This window comes from Cryptomeria japonica, chromosome 2 (assembly GCF_030272615.1).
Source record: "Cryptomeria japonica chromosome 2, Sugi_1.0, whole genome shotgun sequence".
Classification (NCBI taxonomy): Eukaryota; Viridiplantae; Streptophyta; class Pinopsida; order Cupressales; family Cupressaceae; genus Cryptomeria; species Cryptomeria japonica.
In genome coordinates, this window is record NC_081406.1 from 168,802,005 (window position 1) to 168,825,622 (window position 23,618).

Here is a 23,618-nt window from a genome sequence, read left to right on the forward strand (position 1 = left end):
ATGAATAATGATGAACAGTAAATACCCAATAGATACTGAGAGGGTGGGGTGAATCAGTATGGACAAAAACTTCTTAAACAACTTAAACTGCAAAGACTGCACTAACTGGTAAACAATATCACCAATCCAAATCAAGGCACTATCGATAAAACACAGCATGACTATAAAAGACATAAACCGATAACATCTAGATCTTCTCAAAACCTAATATCTCATCTTCACTTCACCCATATGCTTAACCAAGTAATACATCAGAAATACAATGACCATTGGATCAGCTTGCATTACTACTTAATAGAAAACACTAAAACATCACATGAAAAAGCATCACACATAACACACTGATTTTTCATGTGGAAACCCAACTGGGAAAAACCACGATGGGGATGAATACCCACAAGTTGTTCTTGAACTCTTCTAAAGTTCACTATGTTAGGAGCCTAGTCTGGTTAAAGACTTTACAACTGGTTTTGCTAGGAACCGATCCTGCTAGGGATAACCCAGTTAAAGGATGGCTAAATACTTGATTAGAGGTTAAAACCCTGTTAAAGGTTGCCTTGTAAGAGGATTTGAATAACTCAATGATTTTGAGTCACCCTGTTAAAGGATTTACAAAAAGCCTATTAAAGCTACCCAATAAAAGGATTTTCCATTTGCTGAAATGGTTAGAAATCAACAGGTAATACACTGATCTGATAACAACACTTAATGCCAAGGCAGATCTACTTCAGTTTCTTTACATCTGTAATCACACTCTACAAATCTCTGCATACTCATTTGGTCTGGCAAGAATCACCTCACATACATTCATTTGCCAACAACTTCAAATAAAAATCATCATCGACCTTATAGACAACAATTAGTTCGGTGGCCAAAACCTATAAACCTAAGCATCTAGGTTAACAATATAGTCGGTCCAATCTTGGCTGTTTAAACACATTACATAGGGTAAAACAATCTTGAACAAATCTCAAGACATTCTCCATTGTCCATTCTTCACCACTTCTAGAAGGTGATAACCCATCACACGCTCTCCACCATTTACTAAGATTTTGCACATTCCCAAGGTAGATAGAATCAATCTTCTTCATGCAAGATCCTCAAGGAGATCCTTCACATGCACAAGGCTGATGTGGCAACATGATCTAATCTTCATTTCAATGCTAACTCATCACAAGATGTGGTCGATCGAATCACACAGACTTGGAGTGCATCAACCGGAAACCTTGAAGCTGAGACTACCAACCGGTAGTCATATCAAATGAAACCTTGATACAAACTTTGCATATATCGGTTCACACTCCAACATACCGGTTCCCTTTTTTCATATACTGGTTCATACCATCATATTGGTTCACTTGTGAGTTTGCTTACTTCAATATACCGGTTCATTCTTCATCATATTGACATCAATGAAAACATACAATCCCATCATGTCATCAAACTCTACACATATGCCAACAATCTCCCCCTTTGGCATTGATGGCAATACACAAAGATATCTCTACATATTCTTCCATATTATATGTCTTCAATACTATAGATATATTCCCTGCTTCACATTTTCTCCCCCTTTGACAACAATGCCAAAGTGGAGGCATAAACATCCATGATCTACTATGTTGCTCCCCTTGAGGAGTAGCATCCTTCAACACATCAATCCTAAAAAAGATTTGACAATGCAATACCTAACTGATGTGGAGCACATACCTTTAGTTCACCTCTTGAAGGGGAAACACCCCTAATTCACCTCTTAAATAGGTAAATGTAGCCTTCGGTAGAGGCTTAGTGAATATATTTGCTAACTTCTCTTTACTGGAAACATGTTCCAATACAACCTCTTTGTTCTAAACTTTCTCCCTCAAGAAATGATACTTGAGCTCGAAGTGCTTGGTTCTAGCATGCAATACCGAATTCTTGGAAATATTAATTGCACTTATGTTATCACAAAATATACTCACCAGTTCAAATACAGGGACTTTGAAACCACTTAATACATGTTTCATCCAAATTGTTTGAGTGTAGTTCATAAATACTGCTACATATTTTTGCTTCTGTTGTGGACTGAGAGATACAACTCAGCTTCTTGCTCATCCATGAGACTAGTCTACCATATAGAAAGAATGCACCACTGGTTGTGCTCTTTCGATCATCCACATTACCAGCCCAATCGGCATCAGTAAACACTTTGAGATTGAAATCATTATTGTATGGATACCACAATTCATAATCTATAGTTCCCTTCAGATATCTAAGAATCTGCTTGACTGCTACCAAGTGGGATTCTCTTGGACTTTTCTAGAAGCGTGCAGCAATGCCCACTGCATGTGCAATATCTGGTCTGCTATGTACAACATAGTACAACTTACCAATCATTGACTAGTATTTCTTCTCATTCACCAATGTTGAGTCATCTTCTTTTGACAATTTACAACTATTCATCATCGGTGTACCATCCAATTTGCTGTCTTCCATGCCAAAGGTCTTCAACACCTCTTTGACATACTTGGACTGAGTGATAAAGATACCATCTTTCATTTGTTGAATCTGTAGTCCAATGAAGAACTTAATCTCTCTGATTAGTGACATCTTGAATTCCTTCTTCATTTCATCTGCAAATGTATGGCTCATCTTGTCATCTCCACCAAAAATGATGTCATCAACAAACACTTCACAAATCAAAATCTGATCTCCTTCTGTCTTCAGATAGATATTGTTATCTTCACTTGTTCTTTCAAATCCAATCTTCACAAGATGGGAGTGTAAATGTTCATACCATGCTCTAGGTGTTTGATTCAATCCATACAAGGCTTTATATAGCCTACACACCCTATCACTTTCCTCTGATAGGGAAAACCCATCTGGTTTCTCTATATACACTTCCTCTTCAAGTATTCCATTCAGGAATACAGATTTCACATCCATCTTATACACTTTGAATCCCTTGAAGGTTTCATATGCAAGTAGCATTCAAACTCCTTCCAATATAGCTACTAGAGCAAAGGTTTCTCCATAGTCTTCTCCTTCTTGAGCATATCCCTTACATACCAATCTTGCTTTGTTTCTTACCATTGTGCCATCTTCATTCAGCTTGTTTCTAAAAACCCATTTGGTGCCAATAACATTTTTGTGCTCAGGCTTGGGTACCAAAGACCATGTACCATTATTTTCTATTTGGTCAAGTTCCTCTTCCATAGCCTTAATCCAGTCTTCATCTTTGTGTGCCTCTTTAAATGTTTTGGGCTCAAATTCAAAAATCATGCAAGAATTCTCTCTGACCTTTCTTCTTGTAAGTATTCCTGCATCCTTATCTCCTATGATATGCTTTGGATCATGATGCAGCTTTACATACCTAGGAATGATCTTAACTGATTCCTCTTTCTTTTCCTCTTCATCCTCATCTTCATCAGCATCTACTGGTGTAGGAGAATTGTTACTTGTACTTAGTTGTTTTGCAACCAGTTCCCAGAAGGTTACATCTGGTTCATCTACCACTCGCTCGCTGCTAGTTTCCTCAAGTTTCTCAAAGGTTTCATCAACTCTAACATTGATACTTTCAACAATTCTCTGAGTCCTATTGTTAAAACACTTGAGATCTTTTCTCTTGGTGGAATACCTTAGGAATATTCCCTCATCACATTTTGCATCAAACTTGCTCTGGTATTCACTTCTCTTGATATAACACTTGCTACCAAACACTCTAAAGTATCTTACTACTAGAGTCTTACTAGTCCAATACTCATAAGGATTTTTATCCTTACCTTTCTTGATGAGTATCTAGTTCATAGTGTAGACTGCAATGGTCACTACTTCTCTCCAAAAAGTGTGAGCAACCTTCCCTTGAATCAACATCATTCTAGTAGCTTCAACTACAGTCTGGTTGTTCCTTTCTGCTAGGCCATTCTACTGTGGAGTTTGGGGGGAAGACAAATGCCTCTTGATGCCATTCTCTTCACAGTACTTATTGAATTTACTAGAAGTGAACTCACCTCTTTGGTCAGTTCTAAGGCATTTAATCCTCTTACCGCTTTCCTTTTCAACTAGTGCTCTGAAGGCTTTAAACTTTTCAAAAGCTTCAGACTTGTCTTTCAAGAATGTGACCCGCATCATTCTTGAGCAATCATCAGTAAGAATCATAAAGTACCTATCTCCCTAAACCCTCCTAGTTTTCATAGGACCACACAAATCAGTGTGCACAAGATCAAGTAAATTATCTGCTATGAAAGATTTACCTTTGAAGGTTGAGGAAGACATTTTCCCCAATTGACATTCTCTGCACAAAGGATTCTCTGGTTCGTTCAGCACAGGCAATCCTCTAACTGCCTTGATCTTACTGGCCTTCACAATATTATCAAAATTTACATGGCAGAGTCTCCTATGCCATATCCAACTGTCATCAAACTTAGCCATTAGACATTGACTAATATTTGTATTTAATTGAAATAAGTTACCTTTGGTTTGCATACCGGTGGCCATCAGTTCACAACTCTTTCCTTTTATTTTGCACACTCCATCTTTGAATTCCAGAGTGAGTCCTTTATCATTCAGTTGGGCAACACTCAAAAGGTTATTCCTGAGACCTTCTACCCAATACACATTATCAACACTTCTTTTTCCATTTAGAGAGATGGACCCTTTGCCTTTTACCATACATGGTGCATCATTACCAAATTGGACTACACCTCCATCATACTCTTCCAAAGACAAAAACTTCCTTCGATCACCAGTCATGTGGTGAGAACATCCACTATCAATAATCCACTCATTAGAATTATCAAAGTGAAAGAAAAGAGCCTTCTTGTCTGATACATCTTCCTTAATAGCTACAAACACTATGTCTTATCTTTCTTCATCTTCTGATTCATCATTAGTGACACCTTCATCAACTGCAACAAGACAATTTCTCCTATTTCCTCCTTTGAACTTTTTAAACTTCTTTGGTTTTTCCTTATTATCACTATTGGGACAGTTTATAGCAATGTGTCCTATCCTATTGCAAGAAATTTTTTTCAAATGGAGCTTACCTCTATATTTTCCAGTTCCCTTAGGAAGTCTCTTGGCAAGAAGAGCTTCAAACTCCATCAGGATCTCCTCATCATCCATATCCCTGCTTTGTCTGGGTTCACAGCTAGTACCAACCTCTTTTCCCTTTCTAGATAGTGTAGTAGATGCTCTAAAGGCTAATTCAGTCTTCTGAACACTTCCATCATAATTGTTCATCTCATATGCAGTCAACTTAGCAATGATGGAGTCAAGGGATACCTTTGTATTGTCAATAGATCTCAACTCCTAAATAGCAGCAACCCTTATTGCATAGACCAATAATAAGGATCTCAAAACTTTGCTAACAATGGTGGGATCATCTATTTTGCCTCCTGCACTCTTGATGTCTCCTACAATAGTTTTATTTCTTATCCCATATTGTTGAATGATCTCTCCTTCAACCATCCACATATCTTCAAATTTTCCTCTAAGGCTCTCTTCCTTAGCTTTCTTCACATGCTCATCACCACCATAGATAGTCTCTAGAGTATCCCATACATCTTTGGGATTGTCTTTATCCTGAACATCTATAAACGCAATATTAGATAGACTGTTGATAAGAGCTTCCATGACTTGCCCATTCTCATGAATTTCTCTTCTTTGATAATTAGTGAGAGTACCAGTAGGGATGACATAAGTATTCTCAACATAGTTCCAATGTTGAGCACCCATGCTTTTAATATAGATCTTCATTTTGTCCTTCCATATCTTAAAGTTATCTCTGTTGAACTTAGGACCTTCCCTCTTCATCATTAGAATAGGATCTTTTCCTCAAGCAGTTAAGCTTATAACACAGAGGACCTAGAGGGTGCTCTGATACCAATTGATGAATAATGATGAGCAGTAAATAGCCAACAAATACTGAGAGGGGGGGGTGAATCAGTATGGACAAAAACTTCTTAAACAACTGAAACTGCAAAGACTGCACTAACTGGTAAACAATATCACCAATCTAAATCAAGGCACTACTGGTAAAACACAGTATGACTGTAAAAGACATAAACTGATAACATCTAGATCTTCTCAAAACCTAATATCTCATCTCAACTTCACTCATATGCTTAAGCAAGTAATACATCAGAAATACAATGACCATTGGATCATCTTGCATTACTGCTTAACAGAAAACACTAAAACATCACATGAAAAAGCATCACACATAACACACTGATTTTTCACGTGGAAACCCAACTTGGAAAAACCATGACGAGAATGAATACCCACAAGTTGTTCTTAAACTCTTCTGAAGTTCTCTCTATTAGGAGCCTAGTCCGGTTAAAGACTTTACAACTGGTTGTGCTAGGAACCAATCTTGCTAGGGATTACCTGATTAAGGCGTGGCTAAATACCCGATTAGAGGTTAAAACCCTATTAAAGGTTACCTTGTAAGAGAATTTGAAGAACTCAATGATTTTGAGTCACCCTGTTTTTGCTGAATTGGTTAGAAATCAATATGTAATACACTGCTCTGATAATAGCAGTTAATGCCAAGGCAGATCCACTTCAGTTTCTTTACATCTGCAATTAGACTCTGCAAATCTCTTCTTACTCCTTTGGCTTGGTAAGAATCACCTCACATACATTCATTTACCAATAACTTCAAATAAAAATCATCATCAACCTTATAGACAACAATTAGGTTGGTGGAAAAAACCTAAAACCCTAAGCATCTAGGTTAACAATACAGTCGGTCCAATCCTGGCCGTTTAAACACATTACATAGGGTAAAACAATCTTGAAAAAATCTCAATATGTTCTCCATCATCTGTTCTTCACCACTTCTAGAAGCTGATAACCCATCATGCGCTCTCCACCATTTACTAAGATTTTGCACATTCCCGAGGTAGATAGAATCAATCTTCTTCATGCAAGATCCTCAAGGAGATCCTTCACGTGCACAAGGCTAATGTGGCAACGCGATCTAATCTTCATTTCAATGCTAACTCATCACATGATGTCGTCGGTCGAATCACATAGACTTGGAATGCATCAACCAGAAACCCTGAAGCTGAGACTACCAACCACTAGTCATATCAAATAAAACCTCAATACAAACTTTGCATATACCAGTTCATACTCCAACATACTGGTTCACTTTTTGCATATATCGGTTCATACCATCATACCGGTTCATTTGCCAGTTTGTTTACTTTAATATACTAGTTCATACTTCAACATATTGACATCAATGACAACATACAATCCCATCATGTCATCAAACTCTGCACATATGCCAACAGTGATCACTGAGTTGGAGCTTGGTGCTCCTTGGGTTGGTGCCCTAAACATTATTACAACTATTTATTGTGAGGCTGGATTGAAGAAGTAAACTCCAACAATATTTCTGACTGAGGTTTTTCCCATGTTGGGTTTTCCTCGTATATCTAGTGTTATGTGATATTCCTTTTGTGTCTTCCTACATTTGAGTCATCTCCCTATCTCACTGGTATATCCACCTTGTGTTAGATTTTCTAACCGGTACACATAGTCAAGGTTTGATAAGGCTTAAGTTTGGAAACCACTGATTCACCCCCCCTCTCAGTGGCATCTTATGTTCTACAACAAAGGACTTGAATTACTAAAATTCACTATCTCAGAGCAAGATATGAATGACTACATAACTACCAAAAGGAACACATCTTCTTTTGGTAGGTACAAGGAATAAGTGAATTGAAATGAACAAGATCTCCTGATCATGAAATTGTCCTTAAACCAATGTGTCAAGCAACCAATATCATTGAAAACACATTTGACATCAACCATTATTGTAAAACACTATGATACTAAAGATGTCATCATCAACGATCTTCACAAACTAAGTTTTGTACCAAAACTGCATGCATATCATTCATGTCTACTTCACATCAATTCACACGCATTCCATACCTCAATTCATACATATGCACATCTATATATACAATATTACTCATTAAAATCCTATTTAAGGGTCGGTCATAGATAAAATAAATAATATTACATAAATGCGGCTACCCAGACCGATAAAATCCATGATTGTCCATTATAGGAGATAAAGGGGACACAAACACATCATAATGCATCCTTCTAATTTTATTCCAATGAACCACACATGCTAACACCTCCTACAAAGTTAGCATCAAATAAAACATATAGATAAAGAATAAAGGACATTACTTGATCAACCCAAACACATCCTCCAATGCAAAATACTAAATGTGGATCTACACACACCAAGGTGAGACCCATATCAACATACAAAATCAGCCTCCAAAGCATATCCAAACCAAAAGAGAATGATCCAAATAAGACACACCATCTCAATCAACCAGAGACGAAAATAGCATGGGGGCTTCACTTAGTGAGCCTAAGTTATAACATGTGCATTCATGGCATACTAAAAAATGTTGGTATTATGGATGTGTTGCATTGGTTTTGCCATTGATATCAACACCTGTCAACACTTGTCAACACTTATTAGCACTGGAGATCTTTGGTTACGTTCACCGACATGTTTAGTGACTTATGCACAGTAACCAGTATTTGGTTCACCGACACTAAGGATGATCTATTATCATCTGGAGATTACTTGATTATGTCAAAGACATTGTTTGGACACTTGGTTTTGGTGATTTGGTTATTGGTCTAATCGAGTTTGCATATTTGTTGTTACCAGCAAATAGGTCTAGGTTATGGACTGGCAAGCGTTATCTATTCCAAATCAGCACGACACATTATGTAGATGATTTATTAATTGGTTATTATTGTAAATGCATTGAGCCGACATGATGCATCACATATTGATTCATTTGTAATTTATTTAATTGCAATATTCTTAGTGAGCCGACCTACACATTTGGTCTTAGGTTTTAGTATATATGTAAGATCTCATTTGTGAGATTATGTAGAAGTAGAAGGTGTGGAAAAGGATTGTAATAAGGTATATGCGAATATAAGAAGAGCTATACACACATACATCATTTGAAGATTCAAGGATGGTATGAAGAAGACAATCAAAGCTTAACTAGTACTGAATCCAGCATATGAAGATGCTATTTTGAGTAGTACATTATCATTGGATTTGACCATCCAATTGTAGTCAGTGTGACTCTCATTTTGCGATTGAGCAGTGAGCTCTAGGCAGCTGGCCTTTCTACATGTGTAGACCCCATTTGTACACACATACTATCTACAGTAGTATCATCTGATTGTGGGTAAGGTTTCCCACCATGGTTTTTCCCCTTACAAGGTTTCCACGTACAAATATATGTGTTATGTGTTGTGGATGTTATTTGTCTTTTTGTTTCATGCATTAAACTTTTCCGGTATTATTATTAACTATTAAACTGTCAACCAACATTAAGTTTGGTTTATTGGTATTATCCATCAAGTTTGATTAAGTTATATTTGGGTTGAAATTAACAGACAACTGATTCACCCTCCCCCCCCCTCCCTCTCAGTTGCCTTTCGGTCCTAACAAAGAATCCCCCTATTTTCAAAAAATATTTCCCTAAACTCCTTTTTTGTCACCCCATCCCAAAACACAACCCAAATTAAAAGCCCCCCTATTTTCATCAAATATTATATTTTTTCATAGTCAGAATTAAAAACTCCCCTATTTTCACCAATAGCCAATATATTGCACCCTCATTTTTGGGATAATTAACCCCCCAATATGAATGGATGTGATATAATATTGCCTAGCTCATGAAGACCCCATGCAAAATAGCTGACAACACTAAATTCAAAATAGAATAACTTCTCATATTGATCAAACCAATACCAAAAAATTGAACTGGAACATTGTACAAACAAAATGAGCATGTCCTCCAACCCACAAAACTTGAATTCATATATTAGAGAACCACAAAGCATTATTTGGATTAGTTCTGATAGATACCTTACTGTTGAAAACAACAACAACAAACTCTTCCATTTGAGCAACAGAGGACCTAGAAACTTGATAGTGCAACATACATTGATCATAAAAAATATATCTAGAACTTCAATCTATAACCTTTACAAACTAGAGAAATGCGAATAATTCTTCCACTAGGACATTAAATTCTCTTTCCTACACATAAATACTATTTCCTACATATTGAAACTTCCACTACACCAACCTTTCAAAAACACCTTAATATCACCACCAGACCAGACAACAACATTATAACACTTACTTCCAGACCATAGTGACATCAATGACATCACCAAACAAGTTGTCGTCAATGACACCACACCTCGGTAACTCATGTTTCTAACATTTATACTTGTATTATACTTATGATTGGATAATAATTAGGAGGTAACTTGTATTGTTTAATGAAAATGACATATGGACATGTGCACATCATGTACATGTATATTTCTTGTTAATTGTATGATTTGGGAGTCACTATTGGGGGTTAATTTCATGCATGACATAGGTCACTAGGGATGTGATATGTCTTGTAAGTGTGTGCTCCTTGGTTATTACTTTATGATATGGTTGATGTAGCCCCACATGTGATAGTAATAAGCTAACATACAATACTTTGGGAGAGTAACACCTTTGATGTATAGATCATTCTCTCTTCCACTTCTTTCACTATCTTAATATGCATATGGGTTGGATAATTTGAGCCTAGACATAGGTCCTTGAGAGACCTTGTGAGGAGGACTAGCAATGGCTGATCTTTATAACTAATTTAGCTAGGATTTTATCTTTGTTTCACCTAAGTGGCTATTAGTTGATAAGGGAAATGTTTGGGGAACTGGAATCTAGAAAGGGTTACATGACCACCATTATATTTTCATAACATATAATTTTAAATTAAAATATCAAACTATGATGTCTCTATATGTGACATAGGCAAGGCCATCTGAGATGAGCCCTTGAGGCATAGGTCTAGACTTTAGGACTTGTCTTTATAATAATTAAAATTAAATTAATTTACTCCTCCCTGATGTATGGTTGCTCTATCACCCCTTACAAATCAAGCTATAAGATACCATCTAGTGGATCTAACTATATTAATGATGTGACTTGAATTAATGACTTATATTTATTTGCCAATTGTATCTCATAATGTGTTTCTAGTTGTACATGTATCTAACAAATATAGGTTATTGGAGAAGAGGTAAATACATGATGAAGAGATGCAAGAGCCACCTTGATAAATAATGATATGTCATTTTTGTTATTTGATAGATGTAATATATTATTATTCAATATTGATTCATTGATAACATAGTTTCTAGATAACTGATACAATAAGATGATTCTTAAAGAAATAGTTGTAACTTAAATCAAGTTGATGCACAATAGATGTGTTTGTGTCATGTCTTCTAGTGTGTATATTTAGAGCATGCCAAATTTTATTTGTATGAATTTTTTTGATTCCTATAAAAGTTATACAAAATTAGGCATGTAACTTAGAGGAAAAATGCTTAAGAAACACATATACATGTTGAGAATTTCATTTACAATGAACTTGATCTATTTTCTTTATATCCTAAAAATAAGACACTATTTTACACAAATTAATAAGTTAACACATAATTTAATTAAAAAATACTATGTTCTAAATGTTGGGAAAATGGTGTCTCAACCTTGCATTTACATGAGGTTACTATTTATAGTAAGTTTTCATTTGATCACAAAATGGTGCAAAATTCTCCCCAAAGCTTCTGGTAAAGTTACATCGCAAGGTCACAACTACTTTTGAAGATATTAAATTTTCCATTTTGGAGGGGTCCAATGAAAGGTTTAAATTTGATTTTAAGGACTTTAGAGGCCCTGAAACACCCTGAAAAGTGTGTGTAAATAGCGTATCAGTATACGAGGCAATAGATAAATTCACGATCTTTTCGACGCTTCAAACGGTTCGTCAATCAGGCACACGGTTCTCAAGTTATGGCCTCTGGAAGTTTGTACTCCTGAAATAAGAAATATAAAATACATCGGACACATAAATGAGTTGTAAAAAGGGAGGGACACGCCATAGGGCATCTATAAGGGAGATAAGGTCGATTACATCTTATTGGATGGTTTTAGCCCATGGTTTTGTAATACCGTTTGATGGTTTTTTGTATTGTATCTCCTATATATGAGGTGTGTGAGATAAAGGTTGTGTGCAAGAGTCTTATGGCTATTGAGTTACCTCTGAATCTCTAATTAGTGGTACTTTTGTGAAGAGCTTGCTCTGCAAGTATATTGTAATCTATTTTGATTGCTGAATAATATATTGGGCGGCTTTTGGAGTGTGAGGTTTTTCTTCTGAAAGGGTTTTCCCCATGTAAATCACTATGTTATGGTTTGAATGTTATTATATCTATTTCTATTTTCTGCAACTCTTGTGATGATCTGCAAAAGTTTTTGCATTACTCTTCTCTCATGATTAGTGTAGGAAGTTTTTCCGCTACTTGAATTCCTTACAGCAAACCAAATCTAACTAATATAATACAAAAATTAAATACAAATACCTCTAAAAAATAAAATTCTAACATATGAAAACTAAACAAAATATTAATTATCACTAATCAATGATTTAGTTATATACTCTAATCCTACTTATATTTATGACAATATACACAAACATTTGACCACATAAATAGATATTGATTTTGAAAAAAGATAGAAGCATTCTTACACATATTCAATTATGTTTAACCATGCTGGAGGTTTTCCAGATAAATTGTTGTTTCCAAGGTACCTGAAATGCCAACATATTGTCGATTACTTTACCTTAAAAAATTAATTAAGAAAAAGAAAGAACTAATATTATTTATTAATGATGAAAGGTTTTAGCAATATTAATATATGTTTCAAGGGAAGAGAAAAGATGAAGATATGGAGAGGGAGAGTAGAAAAATGCCATTTCTAAAAAACACTTGAGTTTATGAGAGAAACATCGACCAAGGATCATTTCAATGAATATATGGTATTTATATTAATAAAAAAGCTTGAAAGAGGTACTTTCAAGACAAGAAACTTTAAAGAAGCAATTTAAGCATGGATATTGGTCAAATAGTAGTATGAGATGGTAAAAAATAAAATGAACTAATGGTGGAAAAATTTAATCAAATAATGGTGAAAATAAAAATTTGAAGAAGATCAAGAAATTGTTAACAAACTCACAAATGTATTCTAAGCAATGTTTTCAAGATAAGTTTTTATATAATATAATGAAAATTAAAAAGTTGTTATCTCAAGCTATGAAGTCATTTCTTAATGTTATTCAAGTGATAACATTAGGAGAACAATATTTGTGATGATGAAGATCTTTTGTTTCATAATTAGATCATTTTGGTAATAGTTTGTGTCAATAATAGAATTTTTAGTGATAGTTTATGTCAATATTGTTGTACAGAATATGTTTTTAGAATAATTTTAAATATTTTGAAAGAATTTTAAAATAATTTTGATATACTTTAATGAATAATTAATTTTATTCAGATTAGAGTTGAAAATTAATAGATTTATAAATTATTAGGATTCAAATTAAGTCTTATATTCTATGCTTTCAAATATTTATACTTGACGTAAAATGATTTTTAGTGAATTTGTTGTGAGACAATAAACTTTATTAATAGACCTATTATCACTTGACAACGTTTCAAGTTTTTTTAAAAATGAATGTAATGTAAATGGTACACAACATTAATTATCATTAATAACATTTTCAAGCATCAAATCCAAATTATAATTTTTGGTATGTTGGCATAACTGATCGAGATGATGGTGTATCAATAAAGGACTGTTGGTGATGATATCTTGATGGACTGCTGGTGATGATATAACTATGATATGATGATCAGTTATTTGTGTTGTCATTAATGGCAACCATATTTGTCCATGTTTGTTTATGATTGGTATGTCATCTAAGTCTACTAGTTTAGTCTAACTAGTAATGGATTGAATTGAATTAAGTTGGAAAGTAAAATTGCCTAGTGACAGTGAATCGATAAACAAGAATAGCGAAGGACATGGTTATAGTAGAGATCCGTGCTGTGTCAGGTATTGCGGTTTGGAATGTGTGCTTATGACATCATAATGAGTCTGACATGAACCACATCATGTTTGGAGAACTGGAAGTCATGTTTTTAATTGACTATTGTACAAATAGCTAGGGTTTGAGAACCAGTAACAAGATCTTTGACCGGTGATGATTTATGGTTTGGCGGTGATTCTTTTCATGTTCATAAGTTGATGATGGCATGTCAAAATCTATGTGAAAAGATAAGATATTGTTTTGGTGCGTACAAGGATCAAATTTTTTGGGAAGTAGCTAAGTTCTTAGCAGAATGTGATAAGGGTTTGATAGCTTATCAGATCGATGTGCAGTGATGAGTTATGAACATTCAATGACTGTAATTGTCTTGTAATTTGTTGTAATGATCTATAATGATTTGTAATGATGTGATATGATCTATGATGTAGATTCATTGTAGGTTAGGGTTTTGTAACCAATCTAATTAGAAAATGTATTTAGGTCGAGTTTGAGAAGGTTAAGAGTGTCGGTGATCAGAGAAGTGTGTGTGTGCCGAACCAGATTGAGATGTCTGCATGAGAGAAGCATATTGGAGCTGACAAGGATCTGTAATAAAAAGCTATTAAGTGTTGAGTCCAGATCATTTATCTATTATTTCCTAGCAGTTGCAGTAGCATTAAAATCCCTTAACCGGGTAGGTCCTAATAGACCTGATTGTATAAATCCCTTAACCAGGTAGCTCAACAACCTGATTTTAAATCCTTCGGTGAGGTTACTCCTAATAGGATAAAGCTCCGAACAGAGCTCAGTTGTAAAATCCCTTGACCGAGTGACTCCTAATAGGGTCTGCTCCTAACCAGGCATTGTTGTAAAGCTCCTAACAGGGCTAGACTCCTAACAGGGTGCATTCCAAAAGAGTGCAATATCTTGTGGGTATCAATTCCCACCGTGGTTTTTCCCATTTGGATTTCCATGTGAAAAATCCTTGTGTTCATGTTGTGGATGGATTGTTAAGTTGTTCATTTGATGTCTTTACTATATTTGCTTAATGATGAACACTTAAGTTGCTACTGGTAATGTTTTGGTAAATTTGCATTAAGTGATTGTTAGATCAGCTACCGGTACTAGTTATGAACTTTTTTGTGATGTATTGTTCAGATTGGTGAAAGTTTGCAGTTTATTGTTATCACTGATTCACCCCTCCCCCCTCTTAGTGTTAATTGGATCCTCACATTAACAATAATAAGGAGGATTACTATTTTTTCCTTAATGATGAAGTAAGTTATCAAATGATAAACACAAACACGTCCACATAAATGAACATTATAATTGCATGGAAACCTAAAAGTGAAAAACCATGATGAGAATAGCTTCTTGGGTCTGTTGCCCAAATCTAGCCTCATAAAATAATAAAGAATTTACAACAAGAAGTAAGGACCAACCTATCGAAGACACAAATCCCTAATTACGTTTGCAGGCACCAACCTACAAGAGACACAAATTCCCTAATCAAATATTTTAGCACCAACTTAGCATGTGAGACACCAATCTAAAAAAAATATAAGAGATATGAAAAGTAGACCTTCAAGGCTGAATACTCAAGTTCTTCCCAATCTAATAAACTTTTAGAACATCATCACACTATGAATAATATCTTCAAATGAATTCACCCATTATGATTTAATATGCAATTTGTACAAGTTTTTTCATCATCGCCCACATGCTTACATATCAACAACCACCTCAATTCATCAACCACAAAACATATAAAATGATTCTACCTTTCAATATATACGCACTCCAATATTAATTACATTCTCATATTAGCCTAGAACATATTTACAATATTTACAAGTTGGCCACAAGATTAAAGCTTAGCCCTATCATGTAATAGGGTTAGTCTAAAGGCCCACACGTCACTCTAGGAGTAGAGACACACTATGCAATACCAAACATGCACTCTACCATCCCCAATGAAGATCCATACGCTACCTCTAGCTAGTGCACGTTACAATCCTCTGGAACATTAATCTAAAACATCAACATAGTATGCCAACTAGCATAATGAACACTTTTTTCACATTTCTTTTTTGTTTGTTGAAGGTCAACCTTTGAAACTCTAGAATATGATACTTCATATGTAGTTATACTTAACTTCCAAATCGCAAGTGATAATACACAACTATGTCAGAAAGTGGAGCCAAGAACTATGTCAAAGTGTACATAGTGTCTAAGTAACATAATTCATAATATATCCCAAAAAATTCTATATCACCTCCAACAACAGGAATAGATGTGTGATAATATTATTAACATTATAGTAGAGATATATCAGCATAACTTATCACTGTCCTTTTGCAACTCAAATTATTAGTCATGTCATGTCAAAAGTAACTAAAATTATTGTAGTTCTATCAAAAACTTGAGATCAAGTTTAATACATTTAATTCTTACTAATTACTTTGACATCAATGACAATACAATGTTCCAAAATCTCCCCCTTTTTCATTGATGGAAAATAAAAAAATGTTACCAACATAGACCAACAAAATCAAAGACTCCCCCTAGAAGGTATAACTAATTCTATATAAAGATTCTCAGCATTTGACTTCTTAATCTTCTTGAGAGATGTAGCATTTTGGGTCTCTTTCTCCCTCTTTGACATCAATGGAAAAGGAAAACATCAGAATTCCAAAAACACCAACTTTCCTACACTTGTTTTCCCACTACATGATCTAAAACACTCTGTAAGACCACCATGTCTATGTGTGGCAGGGAGTCAAATCTCCCTGTCAACTTGTACTTTCTCTTGAAATCAAGAGGAGAGAGAAACCACTCCCAAAATCTGTTGGAGATAAGTTCAATTTTTTTATTTGGAAGAGGTTTGGTGAATATTTCTACAATATTCTTCTTTGTCTCAACACTTTCTAACTTAACTTATTTATTTGAGAACTTCTCTCTTAGGAAATGGTACTTGTATAGTGGAAATAGGGTTCACAACTTTATGCATGCAAACTAGAAACTAAGACCATCTCCAATAATTAGATTTGGAAGGAGAGTGAATTCAATTGGTTCAACCTCCAATTTGATAGGCAAGGGGCTGATCTCGAGGTGAATTTAGTTCCCCATTAATTGAGTTGAAAATGAGCTATGTAAGTGATGTGAATTGAATGAAAGAAATAGTATTGGTGATGGAAAATTCACAATGATCAATATGTGCAAATAGTTTCAGAATAAATATATAGACATGAAGCACATATCTGGAAATGGGAAGCAGAGAGGAACCTATGGGTGAAATCTAGCAATGGAAATCTAGGATATAGACGCTATAAGTCCTTGTCCAAACCTATGAAGTGTAAACAAATGAAATAGTTTTGGAATCAGTATATTTCTCTAAGTATCTCCATAAACATTAGTTGCAAAAGTGTTGTACATTAATACTAGGTGACCTTGACCCAATGCTTTAAATTTAACAAAATATGGTTATGTGCGGCTTTGTTTTCTCTTCTTAGATCTATAATTGATGTCTCTAGATCCTGTCACTTGAAAATAAGAGGAAAGAATGTTGTTGGGTTGATAGGGGTTTTCCTAGGTTAAATCCTAGATTTGGAATTAAGCGAGTGATGAATTGAAATGAAATAGAAAGTGTGTCTTAAAAGGGTAGAGGCTAGATTTGAAAATGAACTATTGAATTAATTATTTATGCATTTAATTATTTATTGGCATTTTATGATTTATTGGGGAGTTGCAATTAGCAATTGTTATTGTTATCTTTTTTCTTTTAATTATTGATTGGGTTGATCGGTTGTTCAAATGAAAGTTGCCATTTTGATTTCCAATGTGAGGAAAGGATGAATTTTTGGGTCTGACATGTATTTTTGGCCTGTTGGGAATGGTTTTTGGTTTTGGATGGTATTTTCGTGTAGAAAATCCTCTTGGTATTTGGATTTCATTTTTTGTTTGATGTGTTGGATTAGTTTGGATCCTTTGGATGTAATAAAGAACCCATTTGTAAGACCAATTGGCTCTAAGGTCATTTATAAACCTAGAGACCAAATTAGGCCATGGGGTTCATGTAGTGTAGGAGGCATGTTGATAAGTTTTCTTGAGTTGTTTTAGGCCTAGGATAGGTCTAAAAAAATGTCCATTAGGGATGTTGGCATGTCAAAAGTGTCAAAAATGCAAAATTGTCAAAAGTTGCTAAGCAACATTTTCCCCCGATTGGAAAAAGAGGTTCCAATGGCCATAACCAATTGGAAACCAGTTTTAGCCACAGGGGAAAATCCTATTTGTGCCTATGAGATCATCCATGTTGGTGTTGGATGAAGCATATAAATATTTCGTGGTTTGAATAACAAAAAAACTCAGATTTTACCCAAATTCCATTGTTTTCTGTACTGTACGATCTGACAGAGGATTTACTTGCATGGAATTTTGAATTGGTTGGATTTTGGTGTGAGTGATGGTTCGAATGCAAGTGTCCTGACTCTTATTGATAGAGTTTGGAGCGAGTTGTGGGCAGTTTACCAAAAATTGTCATTCAAAGCCCTAGTTCATAGGGTTTCACCAAGGATGTGGCCCTAACTTGCAAATCCCATTGAGGAATTCAATGACATTTTGGAAAATTAAATTTAGGGGTTTTTAAAATGATATTTCAAAATGGTGGAATCTAGGAGTGAGGGTTGGTGTGGTTACCACCAAAACTAGGCTAAACAAGACAATGTGTGTAGTCTAGCCTACAAGAAGGAATGAACAAAAAGTCACCTAGGGAGTGTTTGGTGATTGGTCTAATGGTGGATTTGGTCTATTAGAGGCCTATGGAACATGTCCAAGTTGTGAGTTTGGTTTTGCAACCCCATCTTCAAGTAGTTGCTTTGGAAAATAGGCCTAATTAGGCCTATTAGGTCTACAAACTCAGTAGGTGCTTAGGGGCGCTGGAGTAGAGTCAAACCTCAAGCTCTTGGGATTGGATGCAAAACCCAAAAGGGTATTCAAATATGTAATTTTTTCCTAGAGCTTTTTGGAAGATTTTTTAATAATTTGGAAAATACCAGTCTAGCAGGGCTACTAGGATTAGGCCTAAATAGGGGTTTCTTGACCCGAGTGCAAAAAGGATACTGTCAAACTTGGTTGGAAGGATAGGATGAGTGATATTATTTTTTTAATAGTCCAAAACCTCCTTAGAAAGTGTAGTAGGTGACTGATTGCATCGGTGTGTATAGAACCCTAGTTGTGGGGTTGTAATAGGCCTTAATCAAGGCATAGAGGGTGATTTTGGGTCTTCTTACCTTCTAGTGGCCCACTCTGCATCAAGTGGTACCACAAAGTTTCATGAGGTTGGAATAATAAGATTGATAATAAGTCAAAAGGAGAAGACACTAGTGATGGGAGAATGATGACCAACGTTGAATTGGCCAAGTTGGTAAGAGAGCAAGCAACAACAAACAAAGAGATGAGAAAAGAGTTGGATAAGTTGAAGGGAAATATGGAAAAGAAGAAAGTATACTCTGATGAAGATGAAGAAGGGAATGATGAAGATACCCTTTTGCGGGCAAGAGAGAGGACACCTGCAGATCAGAGAGGTTTCCTTGAGGCCCTTCAGAGAGTAGGTGGTAGAGATGACAAAGCAAGCCTACCTATACTCATTGGGAAGATGAACCCAAAGGAAGTCATGGATTGGTTGGAGGCCTTAGAGAACCACTTTGAGTGTGAATATGTGCCTTAGAACCAAAATATGAATACTACTAAGCCTAAGATGAAGGGATCCACCCTTAGTTGGTGGAACTTCTTGCAAAATGAGAGAGTAGAAGAAGGGAAGAAACCCATCTCATCATGGAAGAGGATGGTTGCAGAGTTGAAAAATAAATTTGTACCTAAGGATTATGAAGTGACAATGCATAATAAGTTGCATAGACTGAGACAAAAGGATTTGGATGTGAGTGGATACACCGAGGAGTTTCACAAACTATCCTTAAGAGAAAAGGTGTTAGAGAATGAGAAACAAAAGTTGGCAAGATACATGAATGGCCTCAAGTATTCCATTCAAGATGAACTAAGTCTCTTCATTCCTAAGAAATTTCATAAATTCTATCAAATGGCATTAAGAATTGAAGAAAAGTTCAGAAGAAAGGGAGATCAATAAGGTAGAGGAAGACAAGGAAACTTTAGAGGAAGAGGCAAATTTGGTGGAAGAGGAACATCTCCTAAACCACAAGGAGAGTCAAGTAATCATGAATCAGAACAAGAACCAAGTCACAGGTGTAGTTTTAGAGGAAGAAGACCAAATTATTGAGGTATATTTGGAGGTAGAGAAACCAATGTGTTCACCAGAAGATGCTTCACATGTAATCAAGTTGGCCAACAATCTTTTAGATGTTCAGAAAAGCAAGGTTCTAATAGTCAAGGTGGAGAAAGAAGAGTTCATTTGGCACAAGAGGAGGAAACCCAAAGTGTACCTTCAAGACATGTAGATCCGGAGCAAGGGGACTATCTGATGTTCAAAAGGACCCTATTGAAGGTACCAACTATCAAGGAGCCACCACAGAGGAAGTCATTGTTTAGAACTACTTGCAAGGTAAGTGGAAAGGTATGTAGAGTCATTGTGGACTCAGGGTCAACTGATAATATTGCTTCAGCAGAGATAGTTAGAAAACTTGGATTGAAGAAGCTTCCTCACCCTTGCCCCTACAAAGTCTCCTGGTTGAGCAAAGAGCAGAAATCTTTGGTAAGTGAACAAGTTTGGGTTGACTTTCAAATAGGTGAATATAGAGACAAGATTTGTGTGATGTTGCAGAGATGGATGCTTTCCATTTACTCCTTGGGAGACCATGGCAATATGATGTAGACTCAAGGCATGATGGGATGAAAAATATCTATAGTTTGACCAAAGATGGTGTGCAATACACTATGACCCCACTGCCGGATGATGGCAAAGACAATCATGTTGTGACTAGTGTCATGTTAGTAGGCTAGGAGGAGTTTATGCAGACAATGAAAGAGAAGGATACCCCATGCTTTTCCATAGTGGTGAAGCCAACATAAGAAGTAAGGAAGAAAGAAGAAGACAAAGTGCAAGAGAGGACTGCAGGTCCTAGAGAGGTGAAATAGTTATTGGAAAGATACAAGGGTATAGTTGCAAGAAGCAAACCAGAGACCCTGCCATCTTTCAGATATGTAAGTCACTGTATTGACCTCATACTAGGCTCTACATTTCCTAGCAAAGCAACATATAAATTAACCCCTGATCAGAATGAAGAACTTGCAAGGCAAGTACATGAGCTGCTAGAGAAAGGGTTCATAAGGAAGAGCATTAGCCCTTGTGTTGTCTCTGCAGTATTGGCCCCAAAGAAAGAAGGTACATGGAGATTATGTATGGATTCAAGAGCCATAAACAAGATCACAATCAGGTATAGTTTCCCTATGCCTCAGATAGAAGATTTGATGGACTGTCTAGTAGGATCCAAGTACTATTCCAAGGTGGATTGAGAGTGACTACCATCAAATCAGGATGAGAGAGGGGGATGAGTGGAAGACCACCTTCAAAACAAATGAAGGAATTTATGAATGGTTGGTTATGCCTTTTGGCCTCTCAAATGATCCTAGTACATTCATGAGACTCATGAATGAAGTCTTGAAACCCTTTATCAATCATTTTGTTGTTGTGTACTTAGATGATATCTTGATTTTTAGCAAGAATAGGGATGAGCATCTAATACATTTGGATTTGGTGTTGAAAAGGTTAAATGAAGAGCAGTTGAAGATCAATTTGGAAAAATGTGTCTTCTTGCAGGAGGAGTTAGTATTTCTTGGTTTTGTAATCTCCAAGATCAGCCTCAAGATGGATCCATCCAAGGTGAAAACAATCCTCAATTGGCCTACACCTAGAAATGCAAGTGAGGTAAAGAGTTTTCATGGTCTTGCAAGCTTCTATAGGAAGTTTATTAAGAATTTTAGTGGTGTATGTGCACCTATGATTGACACTATAAAGGGGGGTATAAAATGTCAGTTTGTATGGACTAGTGAAGCAAATATGTCCTTTGAGTATTTGAAAATAAGGGTAGTAGAGCAACCTATATTGGTTCTACTTGATTTCCATAAGGTTTTCACCATAGAATGTGATGCAAGTAACAAGGTAATAGGAGGAGCCTTGAGTCAAGAAGGTAGACCAGTAGCCTTCTTTAGTGAAAAATTGAATGAAGCCAAACAAAAGTACTCAACCTATGACTTGGAGATGTATGCAATGGTCCAATCTTTGAGGAAATGGAGGCATTATTTGTTACCAAAGGAATTTGTAGTCTATATTGATAACCATGCTCTGAGTTTCTTGAATAGGAAGGACAAGTTGAATCACCGACATATGAAGTAGATGGAATACCTTCAAGCATTCACTTTCACCATCAAGAACAAGAAAGGAGTAGCAAATAAGGTAGTTGATGCCCTTAGTAGGAGGAACTTGACAGTGAAGGAGATTCAGTTAGAGAGCATAGGAATCACTTCCATGAAGGATATGTACCAAGGAGATGAGGATTTCAAAGAAGCATACCAAGTGTGTAAGGAAATGGGTGACAAGTACCATAAAGGAGTTATCATACTTCATTTTGCAAAGAGGTCTACTTTTCAAGGGAAGCCAACTTTGCATCCCTAAAGGCTCCATGAGAGAGAACATTGTGAAAGAGAAGCATTGTGGTGGATTGGCAGGTCATTTTGGGATTGACAAGATCCTTGAGTTGGTTAGAAGATTCTACTTATGGCCTAAGATGCAGACTAAGATTAGAAAGTATGTGGAAGGTTGTATGATTTGTCAAAAGGCCAAGGGTAGTAGTTCAAATACAGGTTTGTATACTCCTATTCCCATACCAAACAAGCCATGGGATTCGATCAACATGGACTTTGTATTAGGACTCCAAAAGACAAAATAGGGTTATGACAACATCTATGTAGTTGTTGACAGGTTTTCAAAATTGGATCACTTTCTACCTTGTAAAACCACACATGATGCATCTCACATAGTAGGTATATTCTTCAAGGAGGTTGTCAGCTTGCATGGTTTGCCACTATCAATCATCTCAGTTAGAGGTTCTAAGTTTATTGGGCATTTTTGGTAAACTCTTTGGAGAAGGTTGGGTACCAATTTGTCATTTACATGAGATTATCATCACCAATCTGATGGACAGATTGAGGTCATCAATAGGTCACTTGGAAACCTATTGAGGTGTTTAACTAAAGATCAAGGAGCTGCATGGGATTCAATACTTCCTCAAGCAGAAATTTCTTATAATGACTTAGTGAATAGGAGCACTGGTCATAGTCCCTTTGAAATAATGTATAGGTCACACCCTATAGGTGTATTGGAGTTGAGAGATGTGAAGGATTTGGATAGAAGAAGTGCACAAGTAGAGGAATTTTCAGAAGTGATGACAAACATACACAACCAAGTAAAGGATAGGTTGGAACAAACCTCAGATAAATACAAGCATGCAGTAGATAGGAGAAGAAGATATTTGCAGTTTAAGGTTGGAGATATGGTGATTATTCATCTCAAGAAGGAGAGAACCCCTAAGAAGAAATACACCAAGTTGATGAAGAAGAAGATAGGTCCTTTAAAGATCATCCAAAAGTGTGGCAACA

The 23,618-nt window shown here is 35.8% G+C and overlaps 1 protein-coding gene across 3 annotated transcripts in view; it reads right to left on the reverse strand.

The window, feature by feature from the left end:
• The window catches only part of LOC131065957 (probable leucine-rich repeat receptor-like serine/threonine-protein kinase At3g14840), a 264,349-nt gene that overhangs the window by 74,005 nt on the left and 166,726 nt on the right, over window positions 1-23,618 (reverse strand). For all 3 annotated transcript variants that reach the window (XM_059216890.1, XM_058000570.2, XM_058000567.2), the window contains one exon: window positions 12,651-12,713. In XM_059216890.1, the coding sequence (XP_059072873.1) occupies window positions 12,651-12,713 (63 nt within the window). The remainder of the gene's footprint in view (window positions 1-12,650; window positions 12,714-23,618) is intronic.